The sequence below is a fragment of the Pecten maximus genome, chromosome 12 (genome assembly GCF_902652985.1).
Source record: "Pecten maximus chromosome 12, xPecMax1.1, whole genome shotgun sequence".
Taxonomy (NCBI): domain Eukaryota; kingdom Metazoa; phylum Mollusca; class Bivalvia; order Pectinida; family Pectinidae; genus Pecten; species Pecten maximus.
In genome coordinates, this window is record NC_047026.1 from 40,187,433 (window position 1) to 40,199,555 (window position 12,123).

General features: G+C 37.3%; 2 protein-coding genes across 3 annotated transcripts in view; both read left to right on the top strand.

Annotated features, from left to right (window-relative positions):
• Nucleotides 1–52: 52 nt before the first annotated feature.
• LOC117340064 (anaphase-promoting complex subunit 4-like) overlaps nt 53–12,123 on the top strand; it is a 126,517-nt gene continuing 114,446 nt past the window's right edge. Inside the window, exons 1-10 of one of the 2 annotated variants that reach the window (XM_033901833.1) lie at nt 53–100; nt 646–782; nt 1,605–1,704; nt 2,110–2,317; nt 8,448–8,477; nt 9,792–9,836; nt 10,054–10,165; nt 10,313–10,420; nt 10,945–11,028; nt 11,410–11,505. In XM_033901833.1, the coding sequence (XP_033757724.1) occupies nt 666–782; nt 1,605–1,704; nt 2,110–2,317; nt 8,448–8,477; nt 9,792–9,836; nt 10,054–10,165; nt 10,313–10,420; nt 10,945–11,028; nt 11,410–11,505 (900 nt within the window). In that variant the 5' untranslated portion in view covers nt 53–100; nt 646–665. Of the gene's footprint in view, nt 122–645; nt 783–1,604; nt 1,705–2,109; nt 2,318–8,447; nt 8,478–9,791; nt 9,837–10,053; nt 10,166–10,312; nt 10,421–10,944; nt 11,029–11,409; nt 11,506–12,123 lie in introns of both variants that reach the window. The other variant, XM_033901832.1, reaches the window with a different exon arrangement.
• LOC117340068 lies at nt 6,128–7,425 on the top strand. The gene is made up of 2 exons (XM_033901841.1): nt 6,128–6,862; nt 7,033–7,425. Exons 1-2 carry the CDS (start codon nt 6,181–6,183, stop codon nt 7,044–7,046), a joined length of 696 nt encoding a protein of 231 aa, XP_033757732.1. The 5' UTR covers nt 6,128–6,180; the 3' UTR covers nt 7,047–7,425.

Genomic DNA, 12,123 nt, shown 5'->3' on the forward strand with positions numbered 1-12,123 from the left:
TATTGGTCAATTTATTTTTAGAACATGCCTTGATTGGACAATACACAGTAAACTCGTTCTGGATCCAAAATGTCTGCGCCCATGGAAGCTGAATGTTGAGGTTGGTGCTGGTCAACATAGAGTAAGGAAAGCTTAAAACTAAATAACTAAAAGATAATTTTTGCGAATTCAACTACAGGCGTGCAATACATATTTTCTTATTCACCTGTTTTTTCTAAACGAGTTTAAGCAAGGGATTTTCTTGTGATGTTTACACTGTAAAATTGTTCATCTTCTGCATCACCAGTTTTGACGTTTATATTTTAAGAGTTAGGTCTTACCGCATTTAGTCTAGATCATACTAGCCTTATTTGGGCCCTGCTGGTGAACACCAGGGTATTATTGGGATGTGCACATTCTGTCCTACCAACATCAATGAGAAAATGAACAAATTATATGATTAAAGATAATTTAATATAAGACTTTCAACAATCCCCGATACGCTTAGATTTCTGATCATCCTTCATGTACTTGAATATACGTTTTTAATTCTGTAACTTAAAAGACTTATTACCATTTTAAGCCGGTAGTCTTTTTAACCAAGGCAGTACTGATGACATACTGGTAGAAATAAATGTATTCATATGACTTTTTTATGTGTTTCAGTATACCAAATTAATGACAATATGCCCGAGGGGACAGCATTTAAACAGGTAGACGAGAAGCACGTGTCTGTGGAGGTGGAATTGATGTTATGGTCACCAAAGTTTGATCTGGTGGCACTGTCTAATGTTCAAGGGGAGGTAAGTATTGTCTAATGTTCAGTTCAGTCAATAGTGTCCGCTAATTTGTTTGTTGGGTTGGACAGTCAGGGATGAAACTGCTCTCCAGGGCTGTTTCAGACTGCTGACACAGGAAATATGTTCTCTCAGTCTGATGGTATGCATTTGTCTCCACTAGGTGGAAGTTGGGAACATTGCCTTGAGGGGAAACTTGGCACTATCAATATATATCCAGTGTTTTTCCTGCCTATATAACTAGGTGTGACCCCATTACCAATGGATTTTAGTCTTATTTTCCCCCAGAAGAAATTGAAAATTTCTAAATGTGTCCAAAACATTTTTCAAAATGCTTGGGTAGTTAAGAAAAAAGGACTGTCAAGGGTCAGATTTGGTGTGTGCCATCTTGTAAAGCTAGAATTTACACTGCATTATAAAACTGATAAGAATGACTCATGGAACGATTATTAACATGTAAATTTTCCAAATTCAATCTATTGTATTTTCCCCAAATACCAAGGAAAAAAGACCTACTGTAGCTATACAATCTGGATATGACCCATGTCTATATAACTATGTTAGCAGGAAATATATTTTATGTTCAAAATTGTATCAGAGGTGACATATCAGTAAATATACAAAGTTTTAGACACTGAAAGGTACTAACCCTTTTCAGATTTTAAAAATGTATTCCTTCGTTAAATATTAAATAGTGATATTGAGATTTTCTTTTTTTTTGTTTGAATTTTTGTGCTCAAATAACTTGAAAAAAAGTGTTTGTTAAGAGAAACTCTATTGAAATTTGACACGAAAGATAGAGGGGAATATATATTTCTATACATGCAGGTTGTTCTTCATCGACTGTCATGGCAGAAAGTATGGTTGGTGGCTCCCCCTGCTGAAGAAGTGAAAGTCACAGCATTAGCATGGCGACCAGATGGAAAAGGTATATAACTCTTAAACATAAAGACGATAACCAAATAATGAACCCCAGCAGTTGATGTGTATGGTACCTAAATAATAACATCTTTATAGATGAAGTCATTTTTATACCCTTGATTACATATCTTTTCACAAGTTTTGAATATGTGAATGTTATATCCAACGATAGGTTTACAATGTTAGACTTGAGATGATTATTTCTGGATTCTATCCAGCTGTGTAGAGAGGGACTAACACAAACTGGTGATGAGAACTGGTGTAAGCTGTGTAGAGAGGTACTAACACAAACTGGTGATGAGAACTGGTGTAAGCTGTGTAGAGAGGTACTAACACAAACTGGTGATGAGAACTGGTGTAAGCTGTGTCTCTGTTCACTCACTAGAATTAAGACATTTATTTATTTTTGCAGTGTTAGCAGCAGGATATACCTGTGGCAAGATCAATCTGTATGACATTGAAAACTCTGAAGTCCTCACGACGCTAGAACTACCAGGGGAGGTAACTTGTATGAGCTGGATCACCCAGTCACTACCAGAGGGCAGCACCTGGTCCCCAGATCCCTATGATGATGATAATGCTGCAGTATACCTTCCAAAGCTCCAGCCATTAAATAAAAGGTTTATACAGGATTCAGTACAAATCTTTTTATCAAAATACTGTAAAAGTGGAAATGTTCACGGTGTGGAAATTTTCGCTTATTTCGCAACAATCAAATCTCCGCGAAATTATCCACACGCGAACATAATAACACGTGAAAATATTGACACGCGAATATTTCCACCAAATAAACTAAATAAAATCCAAGACGCAAGTTCCTAGTGGTATACCATATGCATTCAAGCGTCATATCGCCCGTGATGTGTAACGTTGTCATTATCGGTCAAGAGACATGCATGGATATAAACTAATTAAAGTAATGTGTAAAATGATAGTATTTTATCTAATTCAATGTTTATTTATCATTAAATTTTCTTCATTTCGTGATAACTATGATCGTTACTATGTTATCATTACTGTACAGATTAATCCCGGAGCAGCTCGGCCTTTTGTAGCTATATATAGGCCCCGAAACAGCACAGTTTTCATTTGTTACAAAAAAGATAAACTTACTTGTAATAGAAACGTAAAGATAAACTTACTATTAATAGAAACGTAAAGATAAACTTACTTGTAATAGAAACGTAAAGTCATTGCACGATAATATATTTTATCTGAATCTGAAACTTTGATTATTGCAATGAATTTAAATATCTAACATATTTGATACCTGCAAAATTAACCATTGCTAATTGAGACACCTCCGTTTGTTTTGACTGGAAATGAATGCTTATCACAGCACTCAGCATGACCGGGTGGCTTGTCCTTTCAACTTTACCGTGGGCGGCACCTCGCGTGGCCTGTCTACTAATGTGAACGCGATGATCAGAGATGGCCTCAGGCTACAAAACATAAACATTATACAGGCAGAACGTAAACAATCGAGAGGTGACAGGTCTGGTGTTGTAATCGCTACTATCGAAACACTGGATCAGAAACAGTCCGTAATGAAGAAAAAGAACACGCTAAAACAGTCGCGCTATTATTCGGGTGTATATATTGACAACGAAATGTCCAAAAGAGAGATGGATACTCAACGGTCTCTACACACTGTCCTATGTGAAATAGGTAAACAACATGACTACAAAGTGTTCGGTAACAGAATTGTAAAGGTGAAGGAGGCCGAGCGTAACGGCATGCGTACAGGTAACGGTCACACTAATGCGGACGGGTGGAGGACCGTACAGCCCAGACAAAGCCAAAACCGTGATAGGCAGTATGGCCAACGACGCGACCGTGAATGCCTCCCCAGGGATCAGGGTTTCAGTAGAGACGGATGTCATGAGGAACGTCAGGACCGACGTGTCTACAATCAGCGTGATACCCGTTCTGCTTATAACCGTCGCTAGGCCAGTCTACGGCTAGGTAGTTGGAACGTAAACGGATGGTCCAGGCATGGTAACGAAAACACGGATTTTAGACGTCAAGTTTTACAACATTTTAAATATGACGTTCTTGCATTGTGTGAAACTTTTCTCACGGGTAACGAACAAATCGCGGTGGATGGATATCGTTTTCTTGGACACAATAGGTCTAACCGTCATGTTCGAGCCAAGCGTGGCTCAGGTGGTGTTGGTTTTCTGCTGAAAAACTCGTTATTTGATCACTTCGATATATCTGATCTCAACAAGGAGCAGGATGATGTGTTCTGGATAAAATTAAAAGCTAAATCTGACGATTTCGCCATTTGCTTATGTGTTTGCTACTTCCCCCCGGAAAACTCTACCCGGTCATATGACCCATATATTACGTACTCTGACCTACTTCATCAGGTACACACGTACCAAAATGAAGGATTGGTTTTCATTTGTGGTGATTTTAATGCAAGGTCTGGTGATCTTTCCGATTATATCGAAGGAGTAGATTGTGTTCAACACAGAGATGTCATCGATACCGTCGTTAATTCCTACGGTGACCATCTAATAGATTTTTGCGTTAACTCAAATATGTGTATGTTAAATGGCCGATACAATGTAAGCGAAAATAACTTTACGTGTGTGTCTACAAGAGGACGATCGGTAGTAGACTATATGATCGTACCACATGACCAACTCGACTGTTTTACGGATTTCAAAGTTATGACAATGTCCGGCGTTATCGGCAACGTTGATATATCCGTACCGACATCATATCCAGACCACTCATTGTTGGATTATACCGTGAACCTACCAAAAGGTGTGGATAACAATGACACGATTCCCGTAAACGACGTCAAAGCCGTACCGGACACTCACAAACGTTTTAACGCAAAAAAAATCACAAATGATTTTCTTGTCGGATTTCAGCATTTAGCAAGCATAAACGCGACTATTCAACGCTTGGAAGATCACCTGAGTACCAGGTCTGACGTAAATACGGCGTACGATGAGTTTGTTGATTTTTTGCATAACAATATGGATTCTGCTGGAATGGGAGTGAAAAACCAAACCAAAGTACACGCTAACAATAAATCGCTGTAAATGCCTTATTGGAACAATGAATTGCAAGTGAGATGGAACTCTGTATGTGAGAAGGAACGTAGATGGCTTAAATGTGTTGATAATCAGAAATCACAAAAACGCCAACTTAAACTTGAATTCTTTATGGAACGTAAAGGGTTTGATAAACTTCATAGACAAATTAAACGCCAGTTTCAAGCTACACAGGTGAAGGAATTGCAGAAAAAACTTGAACAGCCAAATTCTAGGGATTTCTGGCGAGATATTTGAAAAATTGGAATTGTAAATGAACGGATCGCGCCAATACCACTAAAAGTCAAGGATCCCGACGGAAACACCGTAAATGATACAAATGCTGTTCTGGAACGCTGGCGATTTGATTACGAAAGCCTTTACGCGACGGACAGCGAGGACAGTACTTCATATAATGAGGAACACTTCCGAACGGTGAAAGAGCGTATCGCTAATGATACTGTTCCGATAAAGCATGATTTTAATATATCTGAGCTTAACGCGCCAATTCAACGTCAAGAGATTATGGACGCTATATGTCGTGCTAAGATCGGTAAAGCTGCTGGAATCGACAGTATACCGGCGGAAGCATTGAAAAATGATACGTGTGTTGACATAATGTTTTCTCTGATTAGTCATTGTTTTACCCACGGAGTTGTGCCGGATAAATGGAAACAGGGAATTATTAACCCGATTGTGAAGCCGAACAGTACGGAGCCAGGAAACCCACTTACATATCGTGGTATTACATTGTTATCCGTTCCATGCAAGGTGTATTGCGACATCCTCAATCGTCGTCTTTCCTCTTGGCTAGAGAAACATAACATCCTTCATGACGCGCAGAACGGATTTCGCAAGGACAGAAGTTATCAAGATCATGTCTACTCGCTTTATAGTGTTGTAAAGAACCGCATAAATGCCAAAAAATCGACGTACTCGTGTTTCATAGACCTACGTAAAGCATTTGACACGGTCGACAGGGAATGCTTATGGTATAAGCTTTTACAATTTGGAATAAAGGGCCCCTTGTATAACGCTGTGTTCGCACTTTATAACGGCGTCACCTGTTGCGTACGTGTTAACAACTTACATACAGATTGGCTATCTGTGTCCCGTGGCGTAAAACAAGGATGTTTAGCCTCACCGACGCTATTCGCGCTGTATATAAACGATTTAATTGAGGAGCTGAACTCCTCTGGTGAAGGAATCGACATAGACGGCGTTAGTCTGAGTTGCCTTTTTTACGCTGACGATATTGTGCTAATGACGTCATCAGAAGACAAGTTACAATCGCTTTTGAACATAGTGTCATCATGGTGCGCACGCTGGCGGTTATCCGTGAATTCTGGGAAGACAAAGATAGTATATTTAGACCTCGGAGCTTACCTGCTACCCAGTATGCATTTAATTGTAACGGCCATTCTTTGGAACGCATGGATCGATATAAATATTTAGGCCTCTGGTTTGACGAACATGCTGATATGAAGCTAGCAGTGCAAGAACTATCAAAATCTGCAAGTCGAGCCCTTGGACTTCTTATTTCAAAGTTTTACCGTGCCGGTGGAATGACGTACTCTGTATTCACAAAACTTTATGAAAGTCTAGTACAGCCAGTGCTACTGTATTGCTCTGCAATTTGGGGTCAGGCTGAACGTAGAGAAATCAACAACGTCCAAAACAGAGCAATCAAGGTGTTTCTTGGAGCGACAAAGAATACGTCAAACGCCGGCGTCATTGGTGACATGGGCTGGTTGTCTACCCTTAGCAAACAGAGGATTGAAGTGTTCAGGTTCTACTGTCGTTTGAAGTCTGCTAACCCTGACAAGTTACTAAGAAAGATTCACAACTGGTCCATGCGAAGGCGTGATTCGTGGGACGCGCGGGTAGTGAAACTCGGGAAAAAATACAGTATCGAAAACTTATTGGAATCTGCCGTCAGACCCACTTATCACACTGTAAACGCCATTAAACTTAAAGTTCAACAAAAAGACGAAAGTGACTGGTTCGGACAAATTTGGAACGATCGTGGTATTGTGTACGGTAATAAGTTACGGACTTACCGGAAGTTTAAGAAAGACCGCAAACCAGAACATTATGCTAAACAGTACATGCCTAGACCTTACCGTAGCGTTCTAACCAAGTTACGTTGTGGAAGTGCTCCTTTAAGGATCGAGACTGGTCGTTTCAGTATACCTCAAACTCCTTTAAACGAACGATTTTGTGTATTTTGTACAAACAATGTAGAAAATGAAATTCACTTTTTGTGTGAATGTCCTATGTACAGCGATCTAAGACTTAATCTTTTTCATTCTATGGAAAGCGTCTGCGAAAATTTTAAAGAATGTGATATCAATAACAAGTTTAATTTATAAATGGATAATTCAGATATTCAGTATTTATTAGGTAAAACAATATTTTTAATGCTTCGTAGAAGAAGAGTGTTTTTAAAATAATGCGTCTTCTTATCTATTCAAATGTACATGTATATTAGTAGTATTCTATGCTTTTAGTCTATGTAATATTTTTAGATGCATGTCCCTGTGTATTTGATGAAATATAGTTTTAATGACACAAAGTGTCTCATAAGCCAGTAATGGCTGGATGTTGATATAGTTTTATGTATTTTGAAAAGTTGTAATTGATATGTGTATATTTTAACATGTGACACTATAATAAAATATTTTATTGATTGATTGACTAATTAGCGTAAACGAGGAGGTTTACATGTTGACAGGTAATACCATAATTGGCAATAATCAAGAGATGTTCAGTCGCAATTAAATAATCAAAATACTAAGTTAACACTGTATTTGACAATACATGCATGATTTCTTAATTAGTTTGCCATACAACACGAGTAATAATATCGTACATTGCGATGTACATTGTCGGGGCCTAAAGTTGCAATCAGCTGTCTCGTGCGGTGTACATTTCAACGCAAAAAACTGCATCAGCGCTAAAATGTGTGACATATATATATCTTTTTCTGTCACAGACGTACTGCAAAGAACACACATACAACCCATTAACCTGTTGATCAAAGTATTGGTATTTTTACAGGGCCGACCGACGCGAGCATTCAATGGAGTTTTCTGAAAAATCTTACCCACTGACATCGCAGCGCGAAAATATATTTTCATCATGAGTGACAGTGCGAAAAATATCCACACTGCGAACAGTTTGGAGGCTGACTAAGCGAAAATTTCAACGTGCGAAAATATCCACTTTTACAGTAGTTCTACACATATGTTTTCAATATGTTAATTTGAACTCGTTAAGAAAATTGCTGATTCATTTAAACAATAGACGCGCACTAGCAATCCTCACGTGAGACTGAATTATGATGCTGGTGTTAATTACAGGTAAAGAATGTAGGAAAATTGAGATGCAAATCACAGCTATAACATGCAGAGTAACCATATAGTTGTTTCTTTTGATAATGGAAGATAATCTCCAAGTTTATGTTTCAGTTGCAGGAAGAAATATGAAATATCATAATGTATTTTCAATATGATAATTTAAACTTGTAAACAAGAGGTTCACTAGTAACACTCATAGTCATGTGTTAGTTAAAGGTAAAACAAGTCAGAAAAATCGAGAGGTATAAATAATTTTCATAGCACCATATAATTGTATCTGTATGGAAAAGTTATTGAGTTAATTTTGTTAAGGGGAGATAATCTACAATTTTATGTTTCAGTTACGGTACTCTAACAAAGGGGACATCTGTGTGAGTATGAACTAACTGTTACAGTAATATCTCTATAACATGACTTTCAGATAAACTTTTGCCTGTGTATTGTAGGTCACTTTTTTATAACAAATATTCCTTCTGAATTGTTAAAGATATTTTTACCAATCTTGCGGTATGCTTGCATCACCTAAAGCTGACGTGCATCTGCTTTGTCACTATGACATTGATACCAAGGTCAGAGGTCGAATAAGTGGAAATTTCCTGATAATGTTTGTCAGAGAGATAACTTTTAAACCATTTAAAATATCTTAAGGAAAGTTGCTGTATACCGTGATCACCCACAAATTGCAGTGCTCTATCATGTGATCATGGCAACCTTAATATCAGAGGTCAGAGGTCAAATATGTGCAAATTTCATCAGGGCCATAACTTTTTGACCGTTGAAAATATTTTGGTTAAAATTTCAGTATATTTGCATTACATACCGTTGAAAATATTTTGGTTAAAATTTCAGTATATTTGCATTACATAAAGTCGACGTGCAATGCACTGCCAAAATGCTTAGTTACTCAAAATCTTGAATATGATATGTGGTAGGTCATGCTCACCAGGGGACATAACTCCAGGAGAATAATTTACCAGGGAATTTTTGTAAGTCTTAAGAGAACATGCCTGATCAATTATATAATAAAAAGATAAAAACAAACAATTTCATTGGTCAATATACTGATCTATAACCTTGATGTGGCCTATATCCACCAGTAAATGATGTTAATTTACATAGTGATCTTAACTTTGTATGTACTTTGTTGTGACATCATGTATTTTAGCCCGCCATCATTAAATGGGTTATTCTAATCGCCATACATCTGTTGCCCATCATCCACCTATTGTCTGTCTATAAACAATCTTTGAAAGTATTGGAAGGATATTTCTAAACTTCACATGGAGTTTCCCCTTGGTTCCTCCCGCTCATTCAATTTTGAGTCTGATTCGGAAAAAAAACCCCTGACTGGCAGCCATTTTGGATTTTGAAAAACCATTATTTCTCTAGAAGTACAGGAGGGATATATCTCAAACTTCATATTTAGGTTCCACTTGGTCCCTAGTTAGGCCCATTCAATCAGAAGTTTGTTATTGTTTGTTTTGTTTTTTTGTGGAGGGATATTTTTCAAACTTCACATGTTGGTTCTTCTTAGACCTTACTTTGATTTTAGATTTTCCTTGTTATATTATTAAGGGGAAAAGAGGAAAGAAAGTTAAATAGAAAAAAAAAATCAGTCTTATATAGAACCAATAAAGATCATTCAATTTTGGGTGCCCTCTGGCATTGCTTGTTTTCTGTTTCAGGGAGGAAAATGTGGAAGATAAGAAAAAGCTGAATGATCAAAAGGAGTGAGTTTTTGTCCAATTCTTCTGTCTGTGTTATTCTGTGTTGTCCACATGTTATTCTGAGTTTGTGTGGACATGCTAAATACGGTGCTGTATAGCTTAAATTACACTGAAATATTATCAGCTCACCTGCAAAAATTCAAATATTAAAGTCTGTCACAATTGATCTATAAATAGAGGTAATTTTCTCTGTGTAATCTGACTTTGTTATATTGCCTAGACTGAATCTGTTGCTGGCTGGCTGTGGGGGGAAGGAGCTACATATGTTTGCCTATGGTGTGTACCCCATTGGTGATGGAGTGATTACCGGTTCACCTATCCACAACGCACAGGTATCTCATTAGTTTGGTTCAGTAGTGGGAAGTGGAACAAATGAAGAAAAAAGATTTTGTGAAATGATATAATAATACAAAAAGTAAATGACTTCTGATGGAACATGATTGTCAGGTCGGTAAGTACATGTATGAATTTTGTTCCAGCTAAAACAGATACATAGTGCTGAGATATCACAGAACCTCCACACAGTTTCCATGGTGATAGAGCTGGCTAAGGGAGACACACAGGAACAAGAATTCTCAATCATGACGGTAAGGCAAGAAAACTAACGGGTACTGTGAAAATTGATTTTAAGGGGACTAGGAGCTAAGATATCTTGACCTCTGTCCACTTCTAACAGGTCAGTTTTACCAACCTGCTGGGAAGAGATGATCTGTTGGCTGTGAAATCCAAGATGGTGGTTGTAATCTCTGACTAGCAGCATTTTTTTACTTCTCAAGTTTTTTTCAGACTTATTTTGATAAAAAAAAAAAAACAACATAATCTATGTATCTACAAATGTATATTAAGCTCTGCTGGTGATATTGTTAAGAGTATTCCAGTCTCTATGATGGCTATATTGATGACCTGTGGTTAGTAGTACTCAAAATTTTCTAGAAAAGAATTATTTACCAAGTATTTTGAATAATTTTCGTCACATATGAAACTAAAGATGAAAACCTAATAAAAGCAGATGAAACCTTGAAAAATGGACAATAAATTGAGGCCTCTTACATGCCTCTTATTTGTATAAATGTACTAAGATTTGTAGATAACTGCATTAATATTTCCACAGTTTGACACAAGACTGCTATCATCTCGGTACCGAGAATTACGAATCCTGGCATTGAAGTGTGGACAGATTGCTACGTTGATGGGGGTAGGCTTGTCTGTTTTATAAGTTCGATCCTTTTGATTGCCTGCTGAACTGTAACCTTCACAGCACAAAAAATGACTTGTATAAATATATGAAACAATTCTAGTTGAAAATCTCTACTGGAATATTTTGATGTAGGAGATTTAACATTTTACTGAAGTACTAGTATTTCTGTGCACCGAATTCACCAGACAATGACAAACAGTTATTTCATCAGTTAAATTTTACTTTATAAAGAGCAATTTTATCATTAAATTGACAAAAAGTGTGCATCTGAAATCAATAGTAAGGGGTTCTCATTAATTTTCAATGATCATTAAACTACGATTTCAATGATCAGTAAACTACTATTCCACGTACTGTATGTTATGTATGTTTTTACAGTATTTACAACAGACTATACAACAGATGTCCGAGGCTTGGGAAGATATCCTGATGGAAATGGATTCAAAACTCCTCAAGTTCGCTGGAGAAAAAAGAGTAAGTACTGTCCATCCGATATGTCTTACTGGATAACAGGATACAGGTAGAGGGATACATATTTGGGTTTTATTTATTAATGGTAGGGGTCACCTGCCCAACCTCTCAGGTTTTCTCCAGGTACTCCAGTTTCCTCCCACAGTAAGACCTCTCGTGCGCTTCCATCAGAGTGAAGTGTGATCAATATAAGTTTTTACACATTTCAAACCTTTGGACGGAAGCATTGTTTTACCCTGCTTATGATTTATTAGAAAATCATTAAAGTTGAAAGAAAAACACAATTTATTAATTTTAGCTGTGTGATATCTAGAAATGATAACTTCTCCACTACACTCTCGGAGTTGGTTTAAGATTTTTTATTACATAATGCGTTTGATTTTCCTTAACTATACACATAAGCAATATTTTGAACTACTGCACGGCTAAAATGACTATTGCACTGTCACGTGCGAACTATTGAACACCTGTGCCGTTTTGGAATTTCGTCCTATCCTTTCAAGCGTCTAAGTCACTCAGATGTCAACACTGCCAGACGACAGTCATTGCGACTTCTAAGCTTACAGGAAAGTGATTCTAAGTGTGTTTTAGTGATTATGTAATAAAATAAGTATATCATTT